Source organism: Manis pentadactyla, chromosome 6 (assembly GCF_030020395.1).
Source record: "Manis pentadactyla isolate mManPen7 chromosome 6, mManPen7.hap1, whole genome shotgun sequence".
Lineage (NCBI taxonomy): Eukaryota > Metazoa > Chordata > Mammalia > Pholidota > Manidae > Manis > Manis pentadactyla.
The window spans coordinates 106,057,747-106,073,117 of NC_080024.1; the positions used below are offsets into that span (position 1 = coordinate 106,057,747).

At 38.8% G+C, this 15,371-nt stretch overlaps 1 protein-coding gene across 6 annotated transcripts in view; it reads right to left on the reverse strand.

Annotated features, from left to right (window-relative positions):
- Positions 1-1,428: 1,428 nt before the first annotated feature.
- CEP192 (centrosomal protein 192) overlaps positions 1,429-15,371 on the reverse strand; it is a 178,204-nt gene continuing 164,261 nt past the window's right edge. For 2 of the 6 annotated variants that reach the window (XM_036897239.2, XM_036897237.2), the window contains 5 exons: positions 12,521-12,640; positions 12,003-12,124; positions 9,305-9,434; positions 8,783-8,841; positions 1,429-1,870 (listed from right to left, as the gene is read on the reverse strand). In XM_036897239.2, the coding sequence (XP_036753134.2) occupies positions 1,741-1,870; positions 8,783-8,841; positions 9,305-9,434; positions 12,003-12,124; positions 12,521-12,640 (561 nt within the window). In that variant the 3' untranslated portion in view covers positions 1,429-1,740. Of the gene's footprint in view, positions 1,871-5,322; positions 5,470-7,384; positions 7,525-8,782; positions 8,842-9,304; positions 9,435-12,002; positions 12,125-12,230; positions 12,295-12,520; positions 12,641-15,371 lie in introns of those variants that run through there. The other 4 variants (XR_008998291.1, XR_005027146.2, XM_036897238.2 and 1 more) reach the window with 4 other exon arrangements.

Genomic DNA, 15,371 nt, shown 5'->3' on the forward strand with positions numbered 1-15,371 from the left:
TTAGAGGAGTAACTGGATGGGTAGATATGGAAAGCTAGAGAAACAAGCTTGAGGCAAGAGGGAATCCAACCTTTCAGATGTCTATTTGATAAGCAAGTGGAAACATCCAGCTGGAAATGAGGCTTGAGCTCAGAGGAGAGGCTAAGACTCAAAGTATCAGTATGGGAAGGAAGAGCAAATGGCCTCCAGCTGGAAAGCTAATTAAAGGAGAGCCCAAGATGCTTTTTGTTAGAGACAGTGCTGCAGCTCACCGTAGCCATGACAGGCTGCAGGGCACCATGGCCCACACTCACATCCAACAGCTCTTCAAACCCCAAGCACTGTGTTTCTAAAATATGGAGGCACAGGAAGATGTACACACAAGTATACAGTCTATGGAAGGAAAGTCACTTCTCAAGTTTTTGTTTGCTTCATTTTTTTTTTTTGTTTCCTGAGTATAACCTAAAAGGCAAAGGGATGGTTAGATAGAAATGCAAATATCACAACCCCTAGGAATTGAAAGATGACAGCAAACATTAAAAAAAAGCAGTACCACCATTTTAAAATTGAGGCTGAATGTTATCAAATACACATTAAAGCGTGAAGTCATCCACATTTGATGTTCAAAATCTAAAATTGGAGTACGGCAATAGCAGTAAAAGCAACAACTGTTTAACTTGTGAAAAATGTTTTCACAAATTTGATTTGTAAGAATTTCTAAGCAAGAGAAAGTGCAGTGAAAGGGAGAAAAGCAATGTTTTTCTATCTCAAGCTCACAATCACTGGTTCTAAACTGCTTATTGGATTTAAGACATCTTAGATAGTTTTTCACATGTTACATGGTCTTTTTGCTTCATCAATAATATCTATTTGTGATCACCCCCAAGCCACTAAGTGAAAGCTCACTATCTGGGATTCTCCAAGGAGAAGGCTATTAGCTGAGGCTGAGAAAACTTTATAAGGAGACTTAATAGTCATGGCTGAGAAGCAATTAAAATCACATTCCTTCTGGGTAAAGCCAGGTCACCTTTCCTACCTCACACCTTGCCACAGATGAAGATGTCCAACGGGGGAGCTTTTCTGTTCCCTCAGTGACCATTCTGCCACATCCCACTGGCACCTAGTGCAGGGACCCCTCTTTTACCTGGTTCTGGAGCAGCAGTCCTGTCTAGCTTTAATTACAATAAATACTACCTAAATACATTAACCTCTCCAGTGTATTTGCACAGATGTGAAGACTTCCCCACTCTGGAGAAAAACACTTTCAAAGTAAGTTTCCTTTCTACTCTGGGCAATTAGCTAAAAGAAGGAACAGAGAGGGAATTTTTTTAGGGGAAAGAAAACTGTAATGGAGAGGAAAAATCACAGAACAGACCCAGGAGCTTGGAAATAATCAGCAGAATAAAGTGAAACTGATTTCTGTACGACATCATATAAAAAAAAGACAAGTTCAGTGGAAATTAAGTTTTTTTCCTGAATATACCATATTAAAATACAGCCATATTTATTCAGAGTAACATAATCAGTGCAAAAATACATTTCTCTTCTCCCCTGTAAAAGTTAAGTACAATACTGTAGGCTAGATACATGATATTTTAGTCATATCTTCAGTATTAGCTTCTCAAAACAAAAAATCTAGTTATACATATCCAGTTTATCATACAAAATATATAAAAAAGCGTAATTGTAGTGTAGAAAAATGAAGATACCAAAATATAACTTAAGTAATTTACTTAACACAAAACATGCTGGTTAACTTTTTTAAAGAGCTTCACCAATTAGTCGAAGAGCAACACTCTTGCCTTCGTCTGTTTGTATAACGAGAAAAGCTTCAAATTGGCCCACTGACTTTGGTTTGAACTGCACAGGCATGTTGATGTAATGCTGAGCTCTGTGAAGAGAAAGGAAACATCAGTAGTCTGATGCTACAGCAAGAGAATCGCTGGCCATAGCAAGCACAAGGCCTACAGAAAGCATGGCGGTTTTTGATGGAAGAACCAAGTCAAGTTATATTCAGTTTTTTAGTTTTATCTTTGATGCTATTATTTAATAAGAAACTGGCACAAAGGAGAGAAAATATGGAATCTGGTTCAAACAGCACTGCATCAGCATACTCCTGCTATCCAGCATAAACAGGAAAAGGGAAATGAGGTCTCATCCATTGTGCATGGACTGCCATGTGCCACCTGCAAGAGCAGGCGCTGCCTACCTAAGAAAGGGCGACATGACCACACACTGGCCTGATCCAGGAGGACCAGACAGACTTGCCCTGGGCCTGTCAGGAAGAGGTATGAGCATTTTGGTTCCAAAACTCCTATGAAACTTATTATCAAAACCCATCTTGAAAATTTATTTTGAGATTATAGAGAGGCAGGTGATGAGTGTTCTGTGATTAAAAGCCATATGTTGGGAGGTTTGTTTTTCTTGATAAAACTAGGTCCAAAGTTGGTGAATGAGACTACATAAACTTTCACACAGCCTATGTGATGTCACCGACTTTTAGTCCTAAGCATTTTTAAGTGAAAATTTATAGCTTTTAGACTTTCCTCCGAGGGAAGGTACTTCACCCTTTAGTCCTCAACTCATAGCTACATGTGTTAATTTCAGCAGTTGGCACTCATAATGCTTTAGTTTCCAACATATATTCTGATAAATCCCAGGACAGTGCTAGTTTTTGGGTGACAACAGCCCATGGGGCTAGAATTTAGAAAACAGTTTAAGTATTTCAAAGTCTTTTCCTGGATGTAACTGAAGACACAGAAAAAAATAGATATATTAATTTTAAAAAGTCTGGGTCATTTTCTCCAAATGCATTATAGTTTATTTTCCCACATCAAAGCTTATTGTGCTTTAAAAAAAAAAGGGCTCCCAGTCCACGGCATTGACAAACTACAATTTTTTCTTTCATGTTAGCATTTCAACACTCAGTAACATACTACAAGATCCAACTTAAGAGGCTTTATAATTTATGAATTACTAAATATCCCCAAATAAATCCGTGGATCTCATTACTATAGATTTCAGTATATTAAATAGAACTGCTCTACATTCGACTGAGGAAGTTTTTTCAGAAATATATTAAGATAAATATATCTGCTTTAGACTTACAGATACTTTGAATAAACTGGAATGTGATTTACAAAGAACCATTAAGCTTACTACAGTTTCATGCAGCCAAAAAACACTACCTGTCAGATGGACCTATTTAAAATATAACTTTGACTATTATCACAACCTGCTTTAACATACACACACACGGAAAAAGGTAATAGTTATGTTCAGGGGGTGTTGTGTATTTTTCCTTGGTTCTTGTCCCTGCCACAACAAAGAATTGATGGGCAGAAATACAGTAGTGAAGCAAAGTAAAAGTTTTATTTAAAGTTACCTAAAGAGAGAAAAAGTACTGGTGACCTCAGGGAGGAGAGGCACCCTGAAAGGTTGAGAAAAGGTTTAAGGCACTTAGAAAGTGTGGGTGACCTCAGAGAGAGGTGTGCACTGAAAGGTTGGGGGTTCCCACTTCTAAGTATTTTTCAGGAATGTGACAAAGGGATGGGAGTGCAGACTTGTTAAGTGGCTCCCAAATACTTAAAATTAACTTAACACAAGAAATTTACTGCTCTGATTTCTCCCTGAGATACCGGCTTTTTGGTCTGGGAGCATATTAAACAAGACCACCTGTCAGGCCCCCAAGGTAGGCTGAGTTATTGTCTGTTTGCTAAAGAGTAAGTTAAGAATCTTACTTCTTAACTTCCTGGGTTTTAAATGCAATCTTATCTTTAAGATGGAATCCTTCCTGCCTTTCACTATGTTGTTCATGTCTGGGCCTGCTTACTAAATTAGTTGCCCAGGTTGCAAATTACTTGATTAGGGCTGAAGTAGGAAAAACAGCATATAGGTAAAGTTAAAAAAAATAAGCTGGGCCTGCATGATTAACACAATAAAGACATGGGCTATGCTGAGACACCCTTCTTTATCTGGGGAATATTCAAACATTCCAGGCCAAGTTGCTCTTGGCCTTTTGAGCTTTAACTGATTAATTCATTAACTCTGGGTCTTTTCTGGGTTTCTAGTTTTAATTGGTTAACTCTGAGTCCCTTATAGTGGGCTTTACTGGCTTTATTTCTCTCTCTACCCTGCTCATATCTATTTTCCTGCCTGACAGTTAAGCATGCTGAACCCAGTGAAGTGGCGTAGTTCAAAACCTTCCAGGAGCTAACAACTGACTGTACAGCCAAGGTACACGAGCAAAAATATGTTGATAGCAGAGGCAGTTGTGGACGAGCACTGCAAACTGCCTCATTCACTACATTTGCATTAAAGGCTTAGCAGAACCTACAAATTATTTAAATCATTGTGGGTAACACTGTAATATTTCCAGAATATCTCGCCTGGCTTTAGTGCATCTGCCTATCAACAGACGTTCAGGGGTGGAGAGAAGTATGGCTTTGGTTAATTTGCTTATCAATAGGTGCTCCTCAGGGGTGGAGAAAGGTTCATCTCCATATCAATGGGTAATTACCTGGCCAACAGAGGGCTTATCTGAACCTGAGAGGTTACGGAGAGTGCTGATTTTTCTTCTGCAGGGGCAGGAAAGAGAGATGGACCCAGACTGCAGTTTGTAAGCAATAAACAGGTTTTAAACTTCATCTCTCCCTTTGACTGACTTTGGTTTTAGAGGTATTTTGCAACCAGGATTTCCTTTCTCTGGACTTACAACCATATTTTTTTAATTTAAAAGAAATACTTTGTGTAGAAAAAAGCCAGCATATGAGCACATCAGTGTACCATCATTACCAAATTGAGAACTTTAACAAATTGCTTGGCTCCTATGCATCAGTGAGGAGTCCTGACAGCTCAGTGATAGGGCTTCCTTGTCTGTGACTTTTGTGACAATTGTCATTCCCTCTGAACTGACACTCAGGGTCTGCCTGCTTGGAAGCAGGAGCTGACCAGGATGCGCAGAGGCGCCAGTGCACAGAAGAGCATGCTTCAGCAGCAGGGGCCACAGCTGGGCCATGTGGCTGGTTAACAGAAGGCACTTTTCAGGGCTCAGTGGCAACAGGATCAGATTCTTTCTACTAAAAGGGACAAGAAAGAGATAGCTGCCCAGAGCCCAAAGAACCTTTACAAAAACTGCTAGTCAACATTTCCTCATCCCTGTTACTTTTTATAATCTATCACTTTGAAGGGCTAAATATCCCCAACACACACTTAGGCCCACTGACCCCTGCACTGGGTGAAACCCCTGCAGCAGGGGTGCCCCCCTGCTGCACCAGCATGAGGCCTTACTGGGAGCTGCCTCACTGGGCATGGGAAAGGGGCCTACAGGAAAGCAGTTACTACCTCAGGCGCCCTACAGACGATGAGTCCTGTGACTGCTCTGGAAGCATGCTGCTGGTGTTGCAGAGCAGACAGCGATTGAATAAATCCAAGTGTGATTACGAAGCTGGGGATTGTTCCTCATGATTCTCAGGACAGATTCTATTCCACCTGCCAAGGCAAGCCAACTGTTGCTCCAACCAGCAATTACATTTCATGAACCCCTGACCATAGTCAAAGTGTCTAAGTTTTGTGGTAAGCTTTCACATAAGGTACTGTAGCAAAGTTCTGCTTCTGCAGAGCTGAAATAAATCATCCTTATGTATAAAGAAACCAGATTCTCTGGTTTCTTTTCATACACTTTAACTCTCTAGAGGTGTCAAGAGAGGAGTTTTCTATGACCCAGAGTTTACTTCATTTGGTTAAACAGATCACAATTATTGCTTTACAATATTTTTATTCTATTTTATCAAATTTATAGAGTTGCTGCTATTAAAGTTGATGCTGGAATCAGTAACATTACATATTTATTCTAAGTTCCATAATGATAGTTAGTATGGATGAATACTTTCTGGAAACTTGTCATGATTAGAATAATTTAAGTACTTGCCACCAATAAAGTATAACATTATCTTATTTATCTTTAAGGAATAAACATTTTAAAATATTTTAAAGTAATAACATGAAAGAGTATAAAGCAAACAAAATGTGTCTTGTGATGCTATTTTAAATGGTAGCTTGCTGTTCAAATTTTGCTTAAAAATATCTTCTTATGTTTCTACGTTTTTTAGGTACCATTAGCATGACTTAGGCTGGATAGAAAAGCAGTGCTCTAATTTATGACAGCTTAAAATATCCTAGCCCTGGGATACAAGTTTGTAAGTTCAACTCTATAGAAATGTCTACTACTACTTTGAGGCCAGCAAGGAACAAATTTCATATTTCAAAGTTGATTTTTAGAAATCAAGGTGAATGCCATCTCATTTATAAAAACCGCATTTCTCACTAATGTTTTAAGCATCATTTCCCATCATGTCTATAATCCTGAAGTCAGGATGTACCTGAAAAGGAGGAGACCAAGCAGCTGCTGCTAAGGCAACTATCAAATCCAGGTAGGTTTATACTGAAGAAGAAATGTCACTGGCTTGTTAAAAAAAAAAAAATCATACGATTAATAATAAAGATGGTTAATATGAAAATGATTTGACATTTTAATTGCAAAACTATAATTTCACTTTAGTTAACGTCAGTACTCCAGGAATTTATACCTCCATGACAACTACACTACACCATGGAAGGACTGCCACCTGGAAGTCCCCGTCTCTGTCCTTTGCTAGCCTTGCTTGTCTATCCCACATTAGGAATAGGCACTGCCACTTGTATGCCACTGCACTGAGATAGGCTTAGTTTCTTTCTCTGCAAAGGGTCAAGAACAAACTGCAGCTGAAATAGAATTTAACAAAAAAATCTGTGAAAGCAAATTAAGCAAAGAACATGACATGAAAAGAGAATTTGAAATCATGTGAAATGTATTTGGTGGAGACAGTTGGAAAATAAATGTTTAACTCCAAGCAAGTGCTGATCACCTCATCCTCTATGTACCATACCGTAAAAAAGGGGTACAGTGACATAAAGCTGAACAATTTTAACAAGCTATTTTAATTAATAAAGCTTTACAAAACTGTAGACATGCTGAATACAAGCACTGTTTTCTAAAAAGTTGGTACTAGGCTCTTCAAGGGAATTAAAAAAAAGATCTGTAAAATTTCTTAATTTTTAGAAGCCTTTTAAAAAATCTTTTTTTTAAAAAGATAACTCCTTGAAACAAAAATGTAAAGACCTCCCAGTAAGTTGTAACAGCTGTAGGCCAGTTTACACAGAAATATTCTGATCTACTTTGTGTTTAAAGATACACACCTACAAAAAGCTGGTTAAGATCAGGGATGTGAACCAGGGAGAGGATAAATGGGAAGCACAAAATTAATAATGGAGACATGATAAAGTTCAAATTTAGATAACAAAAGTGCTCAGGATCTATTTATACTCGGTTACTAAAAAGTTACAATTGGGAACTTAAATGACCTACTTTAATAAACGAATTGCTTCTGCAGTCGTGCGGCTAGCAGCACCAGCTGTAACACACAGCACAGCCTCAGCAGTCTTACACCATCCAGGGTGAACTCGCACTAACTGGATGGATCCAGACTGCTAGGGACAAAAACTCAGCTGGGGAAGCAGGAAAACTCAGATTTAGAAGTTTTCTAAGCTCAGGCTTTTCCCTCTTATGTAGTTACTGAAGGGATTAGATGGGAAAGCAGTGGTATGAAACATGATTTCTGTGAGAATCTGTGGAGTCAGTCTTGGATCTCACCAGTAAGGCCAGCTGACAGGAGGGCTTTATTAACACTGCGTCTGCTGAGGGCTTCCTGTGACAGGCACTAGCGGCCCACGTGCCTCTTACTACTTCTCACAACTCCATGCTGCCCAGAGCATTAGCACCTTCATTTTATGAATGAGGAAACTGAGGCATAGACAGATGAAGTCTATGATCGCTTTCTGTTCATTGTTGAATCTGCCTCTGTGCCTTTAGTTCAGTCTCCTGGGAGGTAAAGGAAGTCTCAAGTATATAACTAACATATTTTATAGTAACACAGGATGGGTAGGGGGCAGTGGAAGAGACGGGAGAGGAGAGAAAGGGTGAGAGGTGGAGGGAAGTCTGAGAGATGTATAGCCTTCTGGGGTCCAGCACTGCTGGTTTGATTAGCTCAGTTAAGACAGTCCTGGTTAGAAGGTCTGCAGACTGGACCAAGTTTTCATAGAATATAGCATGTTTTTGGAATAGTCTCCTAGTGCTAAAATGAAAGATCTTATAATATTTAAGTGGCTTAATTAAGGATTCAAAGATGAAGATAAACTAATTCTTCAGTATAAAGTCCAATAGAACCCTACAGCTAAAATCCTAAAAAACAGTGACAAATCTGTTTAAGATTTCAAACTAAATGAACATCATACGGAAAAAGAAATTAGCAAGGATGACAAGTAAATGAGGCCCTGATTTAAGAATATAGGGTATCTGAAGAATGACAACCAGAAAATAAGTTTCCTCAATTAATCTGGGAAGAGATTTGTCCCAATTAGTGAAATTTTAAATCCCTGATTCTCAGAATAGTAAAAGTAACATTTGAAGCAGGAATTATTCTAATGTTAATCATGGATAATTAAGGTTCTATGTATTTATGTTGCTGGCAAAATACTGGGGAACAGGAATCACATGCTAAGTCCAAATCACTGTGAAGCTGGACTGTGCTACAGTAAGGCATGCTGTGGGCAGTAACGGAAGGTGTTCTTTGTGGTGGCTCTTGATCTCTCCCATTTACAAAGAATCATGTTCACAATGCTGTGTGTGCTGTTGATGAAGATGAGTGAATATAACAGAGGGAGACCCCCACAAGGATGAGAATATTTTGATTTGTGATAAACTTACCTCAGAGAATATTTTGAATGTTTGACGTAGAAAGGCTCTCTGGGACTTAAAAACTTCAGCTAGAATGTAATATGAGACATTTCATGAAGTTATGCAAGTCAAATACCTGAGCATACTTAAAACAAACTATGCATGTTTTATGCATTAAAGATACATTTATAAATTTAAATATAGACACAAAATTAGGTAAGATAATAAATGCTCATGAAAAAAACATTTAAGGGAATTTTAATATGAATTTACTCCAGTATTGATAAGTGTTATCCAGAAGTATGTTGGTGTGATGGTACAGAGAAAGAAAAAATGAGAAAAGTAAAAAAATGAAAATATGAAAACAAATGCTAAATATTTTCAATTTCCAGATTAAAGGTCATGAACTTCCCATCAGTATAAGGCATTAAAAAATTAACTCATTATTACAATTTAAATACCATCTGTAAAACAGCTTCTAATTATTAGGAAAAGTTTATCTAGTGGAATACAGTTACTTTCCCAAAACCCATAGCAGCATTTCCAACTTACCGAGTGTGTAATAAAAGAATTATTTCGCAAATTGACTTTTAATGTCCTTGATTCCCCAACTCTAGTTGGCAGGAACTGATACACGTCTTCTGGGGCATAAACTCCACGGTGGGTAAAGTCAAGCTGTCTACTTTTGGAAATAGGTTAAAAGTTAACTATTTAAAACTCTTCATAATTTAAACTATTTATATATTAAGTTGTGAAGCATTGCTTTATTTGTGTTTTTCCGTACAACTCTGTTAAGAAATAGTTTTGTAATGGCAATTTAACTCATCTGAGGGTGAGATGCTGACAGCAGGAATGCCCCTGCGGCTGTGTGGGGCCGGGTGACACCACCTCCATCCTGTGTGCCAAACCCGGTGTGCACTGGAGGCCCTTCCACCTCTCCTCATTTCACCTGAATTACCCGAGCGCAGTCCCCTGGATGCTTTTCACTTTATAGGGACAGACTACTCAGAGAGTGGGACATCAGCTCTCGGCAGCATTTGATGGCAGTGAAGGCACTTCCTCTTGCCTTGCTTCCAGGTTCTAGGCTGCCACCCATCAGTGTGTGTGGGCTCATGTCCACTCCCACACCTCTGCCGCTGCAACCCTAACTACTCACACTTCACCTCTTAAGCAATCCCATCTCCTGTGATCCAGTGACCTCCCACCTGAGTGAGGCCAGATCTGCATCTCAGCTCAAACTGAGCTGCTGAGCAACACACCTATGCACCTACCTATCCAATCAACCACACAATTACACCCTATGGTTATCTCAAAGACTTCTATGTCTCCACAAATACAGACTAAGCTCTGATCTTTTCCCTCTAATCCCCCACTTGATTTTCTATCTTGGGGAATGGAATCTGGGAGCCACCTGAACCCCTTCTCTCTTATGTCCCTTTATTCAACCTACCACCAAGTCATCCAAATTTCCTTCTTATATACTTCTCAATCTAATTCTCATCTTTCTTGACAGTATCTTAGTCCTGGACTGCTCTGGTTTACTGTATCTACTCTTGCATCCTCCTAAGCAGTCCATACTGTAGTCAGATAGATTTTTCTATAAAGACCTGCATCTGCTCACATCACTCAGTGGCTTTCAATAGCTTTCCAGATAAACACCTGAAAAACACCTGACACACAGGCTCTGCATGGAATGGTCTGCCCGGTTTCCTCTCAAGCCTCACCTCCCCCAACTCTGGGCCTCAGGCCTCAGGCTGTGTTCAGCTCCCATCCAGAGCCAATTATCACCACTTTCCTACGTCTTCTCCCAGTCACCTCCTCTCACCCCTCAACTGAAAGGTCCTATTCCAGGGAGTTTTTTCCCAGGTATCATGGAGGACACACCCTGTCATGTTTTCCTACAGATTTTCTTCTAGTTCCTTCTATAGGTTATAATGTATGAGTATTTGTTATGTGGCCCCTTCCCCAGAGGTTAAAGTCCATGAAGGCCAGGATCAGGGCAGGTTTGTGGACTGTTTTCTCCACTGCATGGCAGGAGGTGAGCACTCAGGAACTATGAGATGAGTGTGTAAGAACACATATTCTTTAAAGGATTCTATTTTTTTTAAATTAAAGTATCATTGATATACAATCTTATAAAATTTTCACATAAACAACATTATTGTTTCAACATTCACCCATATTATCAAGTTCTCACTCCCCCCTCACCCATCACAGTCACTGTCTATCAGTGTAGTAAGAGGCTGCAGAGTCATTATTTGTCTTCTCAGTGCTGTACTGTCTTCCCCATGACCTACCTCTGTTGTGTGTGCTAATTATAGTGCCCATTAATCCCCTTCTCCATCCCTCCCCACCCACCCTCCCTAACTCCTTCCCTTTGGTAACCAGTAGTCCTAAAGGATTCTAATTTCTTACAAAATACATTTTTTACTCCTTTTAGAAAATAAATGACCACATTTACATTAAATTCAGCAGGTACTTAATTAACAGGTATTTTAGGACATGTTTTTCTTATAAGCATCTTTCTCCAGAACTAAGTTAGACTAAATATTAGTTAAGAATTATAAGAAACATGTTCATTAGGTAAAATTATTAAATATCATTAAAGCTGTGTAAGCTGCTGTTATAAAATACACATTTAAAAAAGTTTTTAAGAATCTACTTTCATACACTTTTTGGGAATGTAAAACGGTACAACCACTTTGGGAAAACTATTTGGCAATACATGCTTACCAGATGACCCAGCAATTCTTCTTTTGGGTATTTTTACCAAAAAGAATTGAAAAAATATGTCCACAAAAATAGAAACACAATAATATTTATAGCACCTTCATTCATAATGATTCCAGATCAGAAGCCACCCAAATGTCAACAGGAAAATAACAAATTGTGATATTCATATAATGGAGTATTAAACAAAAGGAGTTAACTATAGATGTACTCAACATAAGCAACCCCCAAAATCATTATGCTAAGTGAAAGAAGCCAGACACAAAGACTGTAGAGTTATATGAAGTTCAACAAAACTAACTTACGGCAAAAGATCAGAACAGACATCTTGAGGTAGTGGGTGGCAAGGACTGAAAAGGGACATGTAGGAATTTCTGAGTGAGAGAAATATACTTTCTCTTGTCTGGAGTGGTAGCAACACATGTAAACTCACAGGTCAAGTGATGGAGCATTTTTCTGAATATAATTATACTCAATAAAGTACCCAAAAAAATTCCTAAGAATGACAAAAACAACATACCCAGATATGAGAGTAGAAGCCTCTGATGCAGCTTGTCTTCGGGACTTAACTAAATTATCTATTTTAATGAGGGCATTTGTGGAAATGTGTGAATTTTCAGGCTCATTTTCTGCTTTGACACTCTATAAAAAACCACAAGGTCGAGAAGGAGAAGTAAATATTCTAGGAAAATATATAGACACTTACCTATTTGAATTTCAGCATTTCCTCCATAATTTTTAAAAAAGCAATCGAAGATTTTTTTAAATTCCACAAATTACAAACCTACTCTGTACTCTTCAGATTCTTACACCTAAAGCAAGTCAAAAACAGATTTCACAGAGCCAAAACAAGACCTCAAACATGCCAATCAATAAAGACGAAGGAGAAAATTAAGATCGTAAGGCAATGCAACAGAACTAATGAAATTAGAATAATACCAGAAAAACAGTCTGCATTTTCAGGCCAGTTTTTCACATCGGTTTCAATCAAAGCAAATACACATGCAGTTATTTACTTAAATTCAGAATAATACTCACTTGTCCAGAGAGCTGAAATCTCAGTGTGTGCTTCATGTGAGGCTCTTTAATGGGGTGACACTCAACATCCCAAAACTGGGCATAATGCCCTCTATTTCTGGGTAAAAATGTGATGGAGACCTATAAAACACCACATCCAAGAGAAATTAGACATTGGGCCTTGCACACATGTAGTTAGACGACCAATTCAAAGTGTCGGTATGAAAAAATTAAAGGGAAGGATATTTTTTGCATTGGCTAGTTTTGACGTTAATTGAAAAATAATTTGAAAAATTCTATTTTTAGCAGGCTTGTTACTATTCCAGATCCATTTCAAAATACGTTTTTCTTTAAGGCTTTAAGTAACATATTCCTCAAACTGTTAAGTTTTAAAAATTGGACAAAAAAAAATTCTACAGCTGTCAAGTACAAGACCTAAATGAGGAAGGTCCAACCCCAGAAATACAATCCAGTCTCTCATTGTGATGGCTATAGAGTAAGGCCTAGTAGATCGCCACTAGGTGGAGAGGCCTGAATGGATAGACAGAAAGTGTGAACAAATAGTGGGTGCCTAACAGGAGGTAGAGAAGGCAGTACCATTACATAAAAGCAGCTTTTATTAGTATTAACTTCAGCATCTTGGTCAGAACAAGTCAATCTGAACACACTGCTCAAAGTAATATATACAAACTATGTGTACAACTTGTAAAAAGCTCAAATAATGAGGAAGTTGTAATACTTAAAAGTAGTATTTTATGAACTTTACCAGCATTAAGAGCTTTCTTTAACAAAGAATTTAGTGTTAAAAATACTACTATTTAGGTTATCGATCAGTATCTTTGAGTCTGAACATAACATTAAAACACATATGCAACCTAATTTCTGTTAATATAGAACATAAGAAATAATGCAGCCATTCAATGCCATTCCTACCAAAATACCAATGGCATTTTTCAGTGAACTACAGCACACAACCCTAAAATTCACATGGAACCACAAAAAAACCCCAATAGCCAAAGCAATCCTGAGAAAGAAGAACAAAGCTGGGGGTATTATGTTCCCTGACTTCCAGCTCTACTAAAAGGACAGTAATGAAAACAGTATGGTATTGGCAAAAGAACATACCTATAGATCAATAAAATGGAATAAAGAGCTCAGATATAAAACCATTCATATATGATCAACATATGATAAAGGAACCATGAATATACAATGGGAAAAGACAGTCTCTTTAATAACTTGTGTTGGGAAAACTGGACAGTTACATGTAAGAGAATGAAACTGAATTACTGCCTAACTCTATATACACTAAGAAGTAAACTCGAAATGGATCAAAGACCTGAATGCAAAACATGAAACCATAAAGCTCTTAGAAGAAAACAAAGGCAAAAATCTCTTGAACATAAGCAGCGATTTTTTTCCTGGACACATCTCCTTGGGCAAAGGAAGCAAAATAAAAAATAAAAAGTGGGACTACATCAAACTAAAAAGCTTCTGTACAGCAAAGGACACCAACAGCAGAACAAAAAGGCATCCTACAGTATGGGAGAATATATTCGTAAACGACATATCTGACAAGGGGTTAACATCCAAAATACATCAAGAACTCATATGCCTCAACTCCAAAAAACCAAGTAAACTGATTAGAAAATGGGCGGAGAACCCAAACAGACATTTCTCCAAAGGAGAAATATAGATGGCCAACAGGCACATGAAAAGATGTTCCACACTGCTAATCAACAGGGAAATGCAAATCAAAACCACAATGAGCTATCACCTCATACCAGTTAGGATGGCTGCAATCCAAAAGGTAAGAAATAACAAGTGTTGGCGAGGATGTGGAGAAAAGCAAACCCTCCTACACTGCTGGTGAAAATGTGAATTGGGGCAGCCACTGTGGAAGAAAATATGGAGGTTCCTCAAAAACTTAAAATGGATATATCACACAACCCAGTAATTCCACTTCTAGGAATTTAACCGAAGAAAACAAAATCCCTGATTCAAAAAAATATATGACCCCTATGTTTATTGCCGCATTATTTACAATAGCCAAGATATAGAAGCAAAGTATTCACCAATAGATGAGTGGATAAGAAGATGTGGTATGGGGATAAGGATTAAAGATGGCCACGTGAGAGGTGAGAAAGAGGCTTACTCCTGAAACTGCATATAATATGAAAATACAATTAATACAACTAATCCTGAAAGAGCAACAGGAAAGAGAGCTGCGCCAGACTGCATACACCTGTAGAAAAGAATAAACCTCACAGAACACAGTAACATACCAAAGCCATGGTCCGGTGGGACCCAAGACCATCCCTTACTCCAGCTCACCGGCGGGAGGAAGAGAAACAAAGCAGGGAGGGAGTGGAGGCCTGGGACTGCTGAACACCTACCTCTGGAAATCTGCTCTGGGAGCACAAACCTGTATTTCATGGTGCTCTTGTGATTAGGGGGGTTGGAAAGCTAAGAATGACAGAATGCCTGAGAGAATGAGATTCTAGCTGCTTGTGGAAAGCAGGGATCCATATAAGGTTGCTCTGGGACAAAAGAAAGGCAGGCAGTCTGAGAGACTTCCTAACAGGGAGAGGGTTGATAAAGGGGCAAGGATTGCATAGAGCTTACTGCTCAGGAGAAAGGACGGGTAGACAAAATTGCCTGGGTGCACTCTGCCCAGCAGGTTGGGAAATTTGACAATCTTCAGACGCTCCAGCACCTGGCTGGCTACCCAGGTCCAAGGAACCCACCATGATAGGCAGCCTGCTGCGTCTTCCTCCTGGCCAGCCCCACCTGCTCACAAAACGCCAAACTCTACCCTGGCATTAAGCCAGCCAGAGGGAAGCCTACATCAGCTACAAATGCAAAGCATAGA